At 61.7% G+C, this 13,853-nt stretch overlaps 1 protein-coding gene across 5 annotated transcripts in view; it reads left to right on the top strand.

Annotated features, from left to right (window-relative positions):
• The window catches only part of PRR5 (proline rich 5), a 53,044-nt gene that overhangs the window by 25,026 nt on the left and 14,165 nt on the right, over positions 1–13,853 (top strand). For 2 of the 5 annotated variants that reach the window (XM_027540542.1, XM_027540541.1), the window contains exons 2-4: positions 1,678–1,800; positions 10,607–10,687; positions 12,566–12,614. In XM_027540542.1, the coding sequence (XP_027396343.1) occupies positions 1,688–1,800; positions 10,607–10,687; positions 12,566–12,614 (243 nt within the window). In that variant the 5' untranslated portion in view covers positions 1,678–1,687. Of the gene's footprint in view, positions 1–1,399; positions 1,801–10,606; positions 10,688–12,565; positions 12,615–13,853 lie in introns of those variants that run through there. The other 3 variants (XM_027540543.1, XM_027540545.1, XM_027540544.1) reach the window with 3 other exon arrangements.

Below are 13,853 nucleotides of genomic sequence, written 5' to 3'. Positions count from 1 at the left end.
AGCCTTGGGGGTGATGGACTCTGGGGGAGTCAGAGGTCTCTGACCCCTCGATTCTGAGCTCAGAGTCAGGGGGCTTGCTGGGCAGGACTCTGCCTCCCGAGGATGAGGGTAATGTCCGGTGTGCAGTACGTGCTTGGGAAACGTTGGGTGATTTTCCCTGGACAGTGTCTCCTCCCCAGTCAATACACCTCATATGAGGCTATCCTTGCGCCTGGAGCCACAAAAGACGCTCATTGGTTACTCAGCCTGGGCTTGGCAAATCATCCCACCTGGGGCATTCAGCAGAAAGAGTCCCGGCCTTGAGGGGGCGGGGGATTGAACCAGACTTCTCCCCTGCGATCACCACCTCCTCCACGCTAAGGTGCAGATTCCAGTCTCTGAGTGGGGACGGTAATGTGGACCTACACTGTATCGGGCTGAATTACCAAGACCAGCGGGGTGGGGGAGGGGGGTGGCGGCAGGGGCTTTGGCTCTGTCATTGACGGGGGTCGGGGTGGGGGCGGTGTAATCTCATACAGAGAGCCTGCCTGGATAGGGGGCCTGGGAGGCCCCGGGCCTCAGTTCCATCTTCTGTACAGCACTGGGGGGAGGGGGCCTGAGCACCCTTCCTTCCCATGCTGGGACTCCAGGCTCTGCTTCTCCTCTCCCCCAGTGATGCACGCGGGACATTTACAGGAAGACGTGAGGCCAGGCCTCTGGTGATAAAGGCCTTGCTTCGGGAAAGGCCATGGGAACACAGGAGGGGAGAGACACTGTCTTGCCCTGTCTGATGGAGAGGGCAAGGGCCAGGGAGCCCCATGGGCATCCCAAACCGTTTGTTCATTGTAAGGCGTTGGGCAGGTTCTTTCACCTTCTGAGCCTTGGTTTTCTCAACTGCAAAACAGGCTGAAGACCTCGACCTAGTTAGCCTTCATGAGAACCAGGGAGGAGCCTGTGTCCACATGGCGGGGTCTTGAGAAATCTGTCTGGGCGCAGCCTTTAGTGGGGAGGGATGGCGAGGTAGGGGGCACTTGGCACAACAACTGCAGCAGGGGTCCGGGACCGGGCACGAAGCAGAGCACCGTCGGGGTGGGGCCGCAGGGCCTGTCGCGGGGTGGGCGATTGGGGTCGGATTGTGCAGTCGTGCGTGTTGTTTTCTGGTGGGCACTCGTGGCCCTTGGAAGAATAGAGGGAACCCAGAGCGCGACCCCAGGAGGGCCGCTAAGGCTGCCTTGGAGGAGCCGGCCCCACCCCCAGCTCGTGGCCCCGCCTCTGCACACGCCCTCTGTGGAGGCCCCGCCCCCAGCTCTAGGCCCCGCCTCTGTACACGCCCTCTCCGGAGGCCACGCCCACGCCCCGCCCCGGCCCTGCACCCCGCCCCCTCAGTCCTGCCCCGCCCCCGGGCCCTTTTTGCGCCGGGTCCGCGCGGTATCCGCCGAGCTCCGGGCGCTGCGCGCCGCGGCCGTTCGGAGCAATGATTAACCCGGCGCAGCGGCCGGCGTGGGGCCCGGGGCGGAGGCGCGGGGCCGGGGCGGGCCCCGGGAGGGCCGCCCGGCTTCCTGCTTTCGCCCAAGTTTCCTCGTAGAGGGCGCAGCGCCGGCTGGGGCCCGCGGCGCGGCGTGGCGCAGGGCGCGGCGCGGAGCGCGCGTGGGCGCGGAGCCCGCCGCCAGGGGAGGTCACCATGAGGACTCTCCGCAGGTTGAAGTTCATGAGTTCGCCCAGCCTCAGTGACCTGGGCAAGAGAGAGCCGGCCGCCGCCACCGCCGCGGACGAGCGGGGCACGCAGCAGCGCCGGGCCTGCGCCAACGCCACCTGGGACAGGTAAGGCCGCGCCCTCCCGGCCGGCCCCGCGGGTCCCAGAGCCGGGGGCGGGGGGCGCCTGGGGCGAGGAAATGTGCCCGGGGGCAGCTCTGCGCCTCCCGGGTTGCGGAGAACTCGCTCCGCCGGAGTTACGCGGGCGGGGAGGGAAGTTTAGTGCGACGTGTTTCTAGAACGGAGGGACGAGACCGCGGGCCCGGGGCTGGCGCCAGGGGCACCCCTACCCCACCCCGCAGCTGGTGGGTGACGGGGTGGGCCTGGATCCCGCAAGCCTGCCTTCCTCCCGGGGTCTTCCCACGTCTTCGCCCCTCGCCCCTGCTGTTGGCAACCTGGGAGGTAAATAGAGCAGGAAGTATTTATCCCATTTCGCAGATGAGCTTTGCGGGCGCAGTCGATGGGTTGCTCTGCTTCCTGTTTCTGCGTTTAGGTCCCTTCGGTCGGGAGTCGGGGCGGCCGGCTTTCCCTTGAGCGCGGGGGGAGGGCCCCTGCCCTCCCAGCTGTCAGCAGGGGTGCAGCAGCAGCAGCTGCCTGGCATTCCTGAGACGACCCTCCCCCAGCGAGTCCTTCCCAGACTAGCAGGGGCCGTGGGAAGTCCCACCCCCACCCCACCAGCTTTGTTTAAAGAGCGAGGCTGGGGGAATCCGGAAAAAGAGACGATTTGTTTAGTGGGATTTCCCACCGTGTTTGCTCAGGAGCCCTATTCAAAAACATAATTTCCACCAAAAGGAAAGTGGGAGGAGAGGAGAAGAGAGGGGCGCAGGCTGTCCAGGGGGGCTGTGGATGTGAGCTGCCCCCACCACTGCACACGCCCTGCCAGATGCTCCACCGTCTGTGGTCTGGGCCACCAGGAAACCAACTGTCAGCGTGGACGCTCACCTATTCCTGAGCGTGGCGGGAAGCACAGGGCTGCCAGCCTGAGACCATCCTCTGTGCCCTTCGCTTCTGTCCTCTACCAGGTTGCGAACGGCTTGAGAGTTAGGGACCAGTCGGCCTCAGTTTCCCCATGGGTCAGCATTCCTTCTTACGGGACTGGTGTGGGGATACGGAGGGAAGGACTCCCCTCAGGGCATCTCCTGGGCCCAGTGACCACGTGCTGCCCGAAGAGGCAGTTCCTCCACCCGCAGCACTGAGAGAAAAGCAGTCCCCCCTCCTTGTCTCTGCCCTGATCCAGCCCGAGGAGACAGACAGAGTTAGTTCACATTCCAGGTCTGCCTCTTCCCTGCTTGAGAGAGTCACTGAGCCTCCCTGGTCCTCAATTTCCTTGTCCTTTAAAATGCCCACCTCCAGGCTGTTGTAGGGATTAAAGGTGAAGATCTGTATTCAAGCCCTCAGCATGTGTCTAGCACCTAATAGGTGTTTGGTAACTCACGACTCAAGCTCAAATTCATGCTGGGGACATGTCAGGGTGGGCCTTGTCGGGATAGGTTTTGGGAGGGCCTCTCACGGGTTCCCAGGTGGCACTGCTGATAAAGAACCCGCCTGGCAGAGCAGGAGACCCGAGACACGGCTTCAGTCCCTCAGTCGGGAAGATCGCCTGGAGAAGGGAGTGGCTACCCGCTCCAGCATTCTTGCCCGGAGAATCCCATGGACAGAGGAGCCTGGCTCCCGTCCGCGGGGTCACGGAGAGTCCACCACAACCAGAGCAGCTGAGCACACGCGCGTGCTAGAAGTCTACTGGTTCCTGAGCTTTCACCAACAGCAGCTTTCTCCTGCAGTGCTCAGCGCTCTCGGGGGTCTCCAGGCAGAGGTGGGGGCACCCTAGGATCGGCTCTGAGTCTTCTGGAGCCCAGGGGGGTGCCTGTAGGGAGAGGCCACATGGGCACCCCCACTGTTTTTTGTTTTAACCTAAAGGAACTTTAGGACCTCAGAGCCGTTCTGTGCCCTGTCCCTGGCGGACTGTAGGGTGTGACCCGGCTGGCAGCCAGCTCCCCCCAGGCTCCTAACCACCTAGCCTTGGACCCGTTGCAGCTCAACCTGCCCTGCCACACTCCTGCGGCTCGGCCCCTGCGAGGGGCCCCTGGCTCACTTTGCCTGCTGCCACCATAACTCGGGGAGGGAGATACAATTACCACCCCGCACCCCCATTTAGAGGGGAAGAACGAGAGGACCAGGAGGCCTGCCCATGCTGACGCTGCAGAGCACAGCGCCTGCTGTCCTCCCCCTGGCAGAGAGAGCCCTGAGTCAGGGAGGGGCAGGGTCTTCCCCACCGGAGCTCCACAGGTATCACCGGGGGGCCTGAGCCTCTTCTGGCTGCCTGCTGGCCCACCCGCCTCCTTGCAGTATCCCCAGGACAACAGCCTCGGGGCATGGGGCAGTGCGGGGCCTGCCTTGCTGAGCTGTGGACACCTCATTTTGAGTCCAAAGTGAACCCCTTTTTTCTTCGTGGCCGTGTTAGTTTCCCAGGGCAACTGCAAAACAATTGGCACAAACTTGGTCCGTCTAGTCAAGGCTCTGGTTTTTCCTGTGGTCATGTATGGATGTGAGAGGTGGACTGTGAAGAAGGCTGAGCGCCGAAGAATTGATGCTTTTGAACTGTGGTGTTGGAGAAGACTCTTGAGAGTCCCTTGGACTGCAAGGAGATCCAACCAGTCCATTCTGAAGGAGATCAGCCCTGGGATTTCTTTGGAAGGACTGATGCTAAAGCTGAAACTCCAGTACTTTGGCCACCTCATGCGAAGAGTTGACTCATTGGAAAAGACCCTGATGCTGGGAGGGATTAGGGGCAGAAGGAGAAGGGGATGTCAGAGGATGAGATGGCTGGATGGCATCACCGACTCGATGGACATGAGTCTGAGTGAACTCTGGGAGTTGGTGATGGACAGGGAGGCCCGGTGTGCTGCAATTCATGGGGTCGCAAAGAGTCGGACACGACTGAGCAACTGAACTGAACTGAACTGGTGGCTCAAAACAACAGAAAGTCCTTCTCTCCCAGTCTGGAGAGCAGGAGTCCAAAATCAGGTGTCCGCGGGGCCTCGCTCCCTCCAGAGGCTGCAGGGGAGAGCGTCCCTGCCTCTTACAGTTCCCTGTGGCTCCTTGGCCTCTGGCCATGCCACTCCGTTCTCTGTGTTCTGTGTCTCTCTGCCGAAACTTCCCTCTCTTTCCTCTTATACCACTCGTAGGATGTAGCGCCCAACCTAAATCCAGACTGGTTTTGTCTCAGAGTCCTTTACTAATTACGTCTGCAAAGACTCTGTTTACAAATAAGATCTATGGCATTGGGAAGACATGAATTTCTCGGAGACCCACTGCAGTGACCTGGCCCGGTCCTCTTGACTTCCCTGGGCCTCTCTCTGCTCCCTCATCTGGACGTGGGACAAAACACAGAGCATGTGCCCATGACGGCGGCATCCACGTGTCACCTGGCCGTTCCTTCCTTTGTCCATTCGTTCACCCACTGGCACTGTCCCAGCCCCAGGCATGGAGTCGGGAGTCGAGGAAGGGGGTCAGGAGGTAAACGGGGCCGCAGGAAATCCACGAGGCCCGAGCGGGTGGTAGTCAGTGCTGGGAAGAACACAACCACCGGGGAGTGTGAACACTGGCCACACGCGGTGGGGGACTGTGCTCCCTTCTCCCGTGGGTGCACAGAGGAGCTCTGGGTGCAGGGCTGGCCCACCGGGCCGTACTCAACGAACCAAAAACTAGAGCAGAACCGTCGGCAGCTGTTTCCTAAGCCCCTGCGGCTGCTTTCCGGGGCGGGTTGTGCCCCGCGCCCGGCCCAGGGCTGGCCCTGCAGAGGGCTGGATGCCTCACCTGTCGGCCCCACACACAGCCCCTGGTCCCCTCCCCAGGGGCTCGGAGGTGGCATGCTATGTCCCTGTCCTTGTGCTGGCCCCAGTTAGCACCTTGCTCGGTCTGGACCCTTCTGTGTGTGTGGGGCGTCGAGCTGCACAAAGGTCATGTCCCTGAGCTCAGGGGCCAGCTGGGGGACAGGCAGAGCCCCCCAAACCCTGGCCTGAGTCCTGCATTTGGGCCACAGGATATAGACCATTAGGGAGCACTACTCCTCGCCTGAATGCCTGAGCCAGGCGCCTGCCTGCCTTCCGGCTGTAGGAGCCCATGCAATGCAGTGGTGGGGTCCTCTTGCTCCTGCAGACCCGTCTCTAAGGCTGCGATGGTGGTCTTCAGAGAAACCGAGGCCAGAGAAGAAAAGGGCCTTGACCAAGAGCCCCTGCTAACGCTGGGTCTGAACCCTGGTCCGACTTGGAGCCACAGCCCAGGGCTCATGTCCACTGGGGCCAGGCCGGGCGGGGGTTGGTGGTGAGAGCCCAGAGGCTGCAGCCCGCCCTGCTCATCCACCCATCCCTGGTCCTGGAGGGGTGAGGCGGGGGGCGGGGAGTGCAGAGCATCCTGTGCCCGGCTCTCCTCCTGGGCCCTGAACGCCGCATGCCTCCGATGCGGCCCACCCCCAACCGGTATTGGCCCCTGTCCCAACCCTGGGCGTGGAAGAGGCTGCCTTCCTTCCCTGCAGCAGCCTGCAAGGTGGGACTCCTGCCCCCACCTTGCAGATGAGGACTCGGAGGCGAGGGGACCTGTCCAGTTCTAAGTCCAGAGCTCCTGCCACCACTTCATGGGGGTCTCTGGGTGGCCGAAGGAGGCTGGCTAAAACCTCCAGGGTGACTGGTATTTGGGAGCGGGAAGGGGAGGCCAGTGGGGGCCTGTGCTTGGCATCCCCGCCGCTCCCACATACTCAGTCTGGGGCACCAGGCAGTTAAGAGGGTGAGGGCGCACCTGGCGGAGGCCTGCACTCCTCGCTTATTTCCTGAGGCTCCAGAGGCAGGTCCAGAGCAGAGCAGGGCCCATGAAGGGGCAGGCCTGCGCCTCCAGGCCTCGCCCTTGGCCCCAGCCTTCCCAGGAGTCCCTAGAGATGTGTTGTGTGACCTGCCAGGGTTTGTCGCCTGCTTACTCTCTGCCAGGGTTTCCTACAAGGACGGATGAGTGCCAGTGAGAGGTGCGGCCGGGGTCCCGCCCTGCTGGGGTCCCACCTGCTGGCGGCCCCACACCGGCACCAGCCCACGCCAGGGCAGCCAAGGCAGGTCCCCCCAGAGCCCCACAGTCAGCCCTTCCTCCCCTGGCCTGAGCACGGGGACCCTGGCCAGCCCTGAGGGCAGCAGGTCTGGGCCCCATCGTGGGGGCCGTGGAGCCTCACCCAGGGGTTCAGGCTTCTCTCCTCGCCCTGTGCTCGGGTGACAGGTGCTGAGACTGGTTCCTGCCATCCTGTCTCCCTAGGTGGGCGGGAGGTCTGGAGAGGGCCTCCCTGCAAGAGGAGGTGACGGATCGGTCTCTACTCGGGCCCCTGGGTGCCTGCGGTTTCCACTGGGCCACTGCCCGTGTCCCGGCTGGGCCTGCCTGCCTTGCTCAGGGAGGCCATGGGCTGGGGTTTCACTTCTCTTTGAAGGGAGAAGACCCACAAGGGCCTTGCCTCTCCACTACCATCCCACTACCCCCGGTCTCCTCTCTATCCCAGCAGGGCTTTATTCTTGACCCAACTCAAAACTTTAGAAACAGCGTGGAACATCAGCTGCAGAGACCTTGCCTGGCCGCCACCCCTATTTGGAGCAGCCACATGGGGTGGGAGGACGGTGGGCCCCAGGCTTCCTTCTGGCCCCACCAGGCATCAAGTTGTATGACACTGGGCGTGCCCTGGCTTCTCTGAGCCTCACCGTTTCCTTCTGCAGCTTGGACTGTCATAGTCCCCACCTCATGCCATGGTTAGAAGGAGATGGAGAAAAACCCAGGGCAGATGGTAGAGCCATGGTGGATGCTTCTAGGGGCACCCTCTGCCCCCCCACCCCCACAGTCAACTCTGATGATGTGTGACACACGTAACCCCACAGGGCGCTATCTGTTCCCCAGTGTCTCCTACAGTGGCTGTGATTATGAGTCCCATTGTACGGATGGGGAAACTGAGGCACGAATGGTCCAGTCTTGGCAGAGGTGTGCAGCCAGGGAGCCCAGAGCTGGGGTGCAAACTGAGACCAGCATGGGGGCTGGAGATGGGCAGGGCACGATCGGGGTCCACAAAGCAGGAGGCCAGGATGGCTGGGGAACTCAAGGGGGACCCCAGGGCTGGGCAGGGCTCTGCATACACGTAGAGTGGTGTGAGGCCTGGGCTGCGAGAAGCAGGCAATAATCGAGACAGACCTCTCCTCTTGCAGAAGAAGATAGGGTCAAATACACTCCCCACACAGGTGGGAGGGGAGAGGGTCCTGACTTCATGGTGAGCCTGCAGGAGAGAGGACAGCAAGGACGAAGGCCTGAGGCAGGGCGGGGGGCGGTGCAGGTGACCCAGTGGGTGCTGGACCCCCAAGGGCCTCCAGAAGGCTTCTCCCAAGAGCCGGTCTTCCCGTCCAAAGCCACATGGTTAGGGTGGCCTTTGGGCAGCGGACCAGAGCGGGCTGGGGTTCCTCCAGAACGCTCACTGGAGGAGGAGGAAGGATTTGGAGAGGCTGCTGAGAACAGCAGGACCAGGCCCGGGAGGCTGATGAGGCCTTCCCGCAGGCCGTCCCCTCAGCCTGACGGAGGCCTGGGCCGCAGGGAAGACTCAGCCGGGCCCCTCTGAGCCTCCGCAGTGGCCAGGCCCCATGGGGCCCCGCATGCCAGTGCCCTGGGCTCCCGCCCCCGGCAGGACTGGGAGGGGCTGACCCCCCACAGCCCCACCGGGCGCGAGTCCCCGGCTGTTCGGATTTCAGGGTGGCAGCTGCAGTCCGGCTTCCTGTGGCCGTTTGACTTCCCAACAGACTCTTACTTTTTTTAGCCTGTAAATGGGGAACAGCCTGACTGTGTCAGAGCTATAGGCCGGGTCCACACAGGCCTCCTGACGGAGGCGAGCGTGATCCCAGCTGGGACCACACAGGCTCGGGCCTGGCCAGGCTTTCATCCTCCCGGCAGCCTAGGGGCAGGCACGCTTGTGACCCCCATTTCTCAGGCAGGAAGCAAGTGGGAGGGCGTGTGGCCCTGGCCACAGGAATAAGCGGCATTCCAGCAGCAGGCCCCGGGGTGGTCGGGCCGCAGGTCAGGGGACGAGGCACCTGGCCTGGTCCCCAGGCATGTCCCTACACTGCTCAGAGCTGCCGTCACCCACCCAGGGTGTGTGGGCCCTGCCCCTGCTCTGCCTCTTCCAGGGTGCAAGCTGGCAGCCCTGCCCACTGCTGGCTCCACAGAAAGTAAGGGCAGCGTTGGGTGCGCTTGGTGGCCTCCTGGAACCTGGCCCCTCTGAACCTCAGTTTCCTCATCTGCAAAGTGGGTGGACACTTTACTAGGAACGTTAGGAACTAGGAACGTCCTAGTCCACGTTACTAGGAACGGTGGGCCTGGGGAGAACTGCCAAGGGCTCTGGGAGCTTGGTGGCCACCGCCTACTCCATGATACACATGCACAGCAACCGGTGTCCGGCTGTCCCTAAACACTGAGAAGCAATCTATGGTGCTGAGCTTTACAGCAGCAACCGGGTCCTAAGTGGAGGGCGGTGGAGCCACCAGACCTGGTTCTCACCCTTGGGAGCTTATGGCCGGTGGCAGGAACTAATGTGGAAGTAAATGGCAAAGTGCCAGGAGGTGAGGGAAAGGGAGGAAGTCAGGAGGGCTTCTTGGAGGCGGTGGCCTCTGAGCCAAAGCTCCAGCGTGAATAGTTACTTGCCTAGTAGATAGCATGAGGACCACCCCACCCCCACCCACCCCCTTAGGAGAAATGGATACAAAGACCCTAAGGTATGGCAGCAGTACTCTGCCTGGTGGGGAGGAACCATTCCAGACGAGCCTTGAATGCCACATTCAGGCTTTAGGCTGTATCTGCAGGGCCCTGGGTGGAGGCAGGTGCAGTGAGGCTGACTGTGCAGTCAGAGGTCGGGTGAGTGTGAAGGAAAGATATGGCGCAGCGGAGATCTCGGGGGTAGAGATGGGCAGGGCTTCGGAGCCAGTTGGATCTGGAGGGCCTGGAAGAGTCAGGATGAATGTCGCTAGCCGACTCATGGAAAAGACCCTGATGCTGGGAAAGATTAAAGGCCAAAGGAGAAGAGGGCGGCAGAGGATGAGGTGGCTGGATGGCATCACCAGCTCAATGGACTTGAACCTGAGCAAACTCCGGGAGACGGTAAAGGACAGAGGAGCCTGGCACGCTGCAGTCCTTGGGGTCCCAAAGAGTTGGCCACGACTTAAGGACCGAACAGCACTTACCAGGCTCTCCTCTGAGCCAGGGTGAGCGCGCAGCCGCTGATGGCACAGGGCCTGTGCTCTGAGGTTTACAGATGGTGGTGGGAACCAGTCGATCAAACAAGTCACCTGTAAACACGTGGCTGCATACTGATGGAATGTAAGCACTGAGACCGCCTGGGCCCTGAAGGAGGGACATGAGCAAAGGCCTGTGGTGAGGGCAGCTTCCCCAGTGGGGCCAGGTGCAGACAGCACAGATACCCAGTTCAGGGGGTCAGGGGCCAGCTCCAGGGCACCTGGAAGCACAAGGCAGTTATATTCGGGGGTGCAGGAGGCCATCACAGGGTGTTCCCTAGTTTCTGGCCTGGGTGTAGAGGGTTCAGGGATACGGGAAGGGAGGCAGAGTGTGTGGAAGGTACCTGGGAGCTCCAGGAGAAGTGACCGGTGACAGGCCTGGAGCTCGAGATGGGATCTGAGGCTCTGGGGCAGATGGGGTACCATGGGGGCGGCCGACCTGTGTGCTCCAGGCCTGCCTTCTCTGCGAGAGGCCATTGCCCAGCTTTGAGCGGAGCGGGCAGGGCGCCACGGGAGAGGGAAGGTGGGCTGGGGCTCAGGGCCTCTGGTCGGCAACCCTGCTCTCCCCCTCCAACCTCCCCCTGCAGCATCCACAACGGGGTGATTGCCGTCTTCCAGCGCAAGGGGCTGCCCGACCAGGAGCTTTTCAGCCTGAACGAAGGTGTCCGGTGAGTGGCCATCTGTCCCGTCATGCGGGCCCGGGTCTGGGAGCGGTGGGAGGGCTGTGCTAGGAAGGAGGGACCCCGGGCAGGCCCCCCTGTCCACTAGCCCCAGGTTCCACCCTTAGAGCTGAGGTGGGCGGTGACCGCTCTGTGACCCTTGACCCCAGCCGTGTCCTGTGGCCTTCACACCCCGCTCTCTGGTCCAGGACCGCTTTGCAGGGGAAACGGGGAGGGACTTGGGCAGTGGCTCAAGATGACGCCCACATTCCCAGCTGCCGTTGAGCATCGCGAAGGATATTTATTCTGTTAAAAGAGGAAGGACCCACCTGCCTAATGACGGGAGTTTTGTTCCCAGAAAGGCCATTACAGCCCAGTTGAACGCCCCTTATTTCCTGCGAACAGTTGAGAATTGAACTCGGCTGCGGGAGCTGGGACAGACCAGCGTGGAGGGCATCTGGGAAGGCCGAGGCGTTAGTCCTACGTGGTACTGGAGGAGGCTGAGCTCGAGAGGTCGAGAGACTTGCCCAGGGCCTCACAGCTACCTTGTTCAAGGAGGCATTTCCCACCTCCATGCCCTTCTCTCTCATGCCCCGACCAGTGCCATCCTGTCCCTGCACCCTGGGTAAACAGGCAGCAAACCTCGTGAGCTCGGGGCAGGAGTAGACGAGGGATTGGGACAGGGTCACCCCACCCCGACCCTGAAGACCTAAGATGGCCCTTCAAAGTGTTAGTCGCTCAGTCGTGTCTGATTCTTTGCGACCCCATGGATTGTAGCCCACCAGGCTCCTCTCTCCGTGGGATTTCCCAGGCAAGAATACTGGAGTGGGTGGCCATTTCCTTCTCCAGGGGATCTTCCTGACCCAGGGATCAAACCTGGGTCTCCTTTGTTGCAAGCAGATTATTTACTGTCTGAGGTACCAGGGAAGCCCGTATATGTTTGTTTTTTTTTAAGTACAATTTATCTTTTTACAGTGTACAGTTGAGTGGTTCTTAGTCCATTCAACAGCTTGTACCACTGCCAGCACTATCTAATTCCAGGACATTTTCATCACCCCCCACCCCCCTACCCTGCCACAGAAAAACCCAGACCCCTTAACAGTCACTCCCTATCACCCCCTGCCACCACCACCGGCCTCTGGGAGGTTCAGTCCACTTCATCTGCGTGGGTTTGCCCAGATGTTCCCTGTAAATGGAGTCATACGATAATGCACGTGGCCTTGGTGTCTGCTTCTTGCTCTCGGCCCAGTGCACCTCCACACCTGGGCTCGTCTGGGCTGGAGCAGGTATCAGCGCCTCGTTTCTTTTTATGGCCGGATAATACCCCATTGTATGAAAACACGCCCTTTTGTTTCCCCAGTCCTGTGTTGACAGACGTTTGGGTGGGTTGCACCTTTCGGCTGTTGGGAGCATCCATGTAGGAGACCTCGCGTGGACCTCTGTTCCCATTGCTCCAGGGTCTGCACCTAAGGGTGGGGTTCGGGGGTCTACACTGAACCTCAGGTCTACACTGAACCTTTTGAGGAGCTGCCCAGCCATTATCCGCAGCGGCTGCGCCGTCTTGCATTCCTTCTCACCGAGTATGAGGGGTCGTTTTCCCCAGCTTCTCCCCTGCACGTGTTACAGCCTGGGGCCTTGATTCTAACACCATCAGGGCGGGTGTCGGGGTCTGGGTTTGGTTCCCTGGTGACTGACAGTGGTCAGCCTTCCCCTGACCTGACTGATAACTACCTCCCCCACATTACTGGCCACTCGTCTATCTTGGAGAAGCATCTGGCCACATCCTCCGGGCCTAGGGGTTGGTCTCCTGCTGCAGGCGGCCCCCACCCCACCCCCACCCTCACCAGCACCATGAGGTCTCTGACTCCTGCCACCCCACCCCCACAGGCAGCTGCTGAAGACGGAGCTGGGGTCCTTCTTCACGGAGTACCTACAGGTGGGTGTGCTCTGCTCCCCATCAGGCCTGGGGTTGCTTCCTGAGTTGGCTGGAAAGGACAGGGTGGGAAGGGGGTGCCTGCTCCCGGTGGGCACGTGGCGTGCTGGGCTCGAGGTGTCTACCTAGCCTTGACTCAGTTTCCCCAGCCAGCCAGCTCAGGTTGTTGGGGCGGTTACGCGATCAGAGGCAGGTGAGGACTCAGAGCCCTGCCTGGCACGGGGCTCGAGGTCACTTTTGTGATTGGTGGCCCGCCTCTTCCTGGAAGACCAGGGTTGGTCCCCAGAGTCCCGGTGTTCTTCATCTACAAGCCCTGGGCCGTGTCACCCTGAGCTGTGTGGTGACAGTGTTAGCGCGGCACCGGGGTCACCGAGGTCGCCCTTTCCCAGGTGCTGCAGAAGCCGTAGGCCTGCAAAGAGAATGAACACACTGGGCCCGGGGCCCCCGAGGTTGCACAGGCAGGAAGGCCGAGGTGGTACAGGCAGGGGTGTCCACATGCAGGCCCAGGAGCGGGGGGTGAGAACCAGCCTGGGGCCCCTCCCCATCCTGTGGGTGTAGGGTTGGTTTTTAACGTAGCAGCTTTATTGAGGTGTAAACTGATAGATTGCATGGCCTGCCTCTGAACAAAGTGCAGTGCAGTAGTCAGCATACTCAAAGCTCTTCTCGGGGGGACAGACGGCTGTCCCCACTGTCTGATCCCAGGCCTTTTCCGTCACCCCGAAGGGAGACCCTGTCCTCGCCCCCTTCCCCTCTCCCCGCAGCCCCAGGCCACCGCTGATCTGTTTTCTGCCTGGATCCACCTGTGTGGTGGGACTGCACAGCCCCTGGCCTTTTAGCCTGGCCTCTCTCACTGAGCACAGCGTTGTCGACGCTCCTCCACGTCGTGCCCGTGTCAGAGCCTCGTCCCTTTCTGCAGCCGAGTGACATGCCCTCGTGGGCCGGGGCTGCTCCTTGGTCCTTGGCCCCCGGTTTGTTCCTGCTCTCTGGCTGCTCCAGCTGTTGTGAAAGCCACCTGGTGTTGCTTGAGGGGTGGTCCCGGGGGCTACCGTTTGAGCCTCAGGTGGACCATGGCCACGCTCACGCCATCCTTTGGTCACGGAGCCCCTCTTGCCTGAAAGACCCCCCTTCCACGTGCGGTTCAGGGGCAGCTACCTGCCCACCCGCTCAGCCTGGAGCAGGAGACCCCAGCCTGGCCCGTCTCTGGGGGGCAGGTTGGGGGTTCCTTACCCTCTTCTGTCTCAG

The sequence above is a fragment of the Bos indicus x Bos taurus genome, chromosome 5, assembly GCF_003369695.1.
Source record: "Bos indicus x Bos taurus breed Angus x Brahman F1 hybrid chromosome 5, Bos_hybrid_MaternalHap_v2.0, whole genome shotgun sequence".
NCBI lineage: Eukaryota > Metazoa > Chordata > Mammalia > Artiodactyla > Bovidae > Bos > Bos indicus x Bos taurus.
Note: the sequence above shows the minus strand (reverse complement) of the source record. Positions and strands in the feature narration are given on the sequence as shown.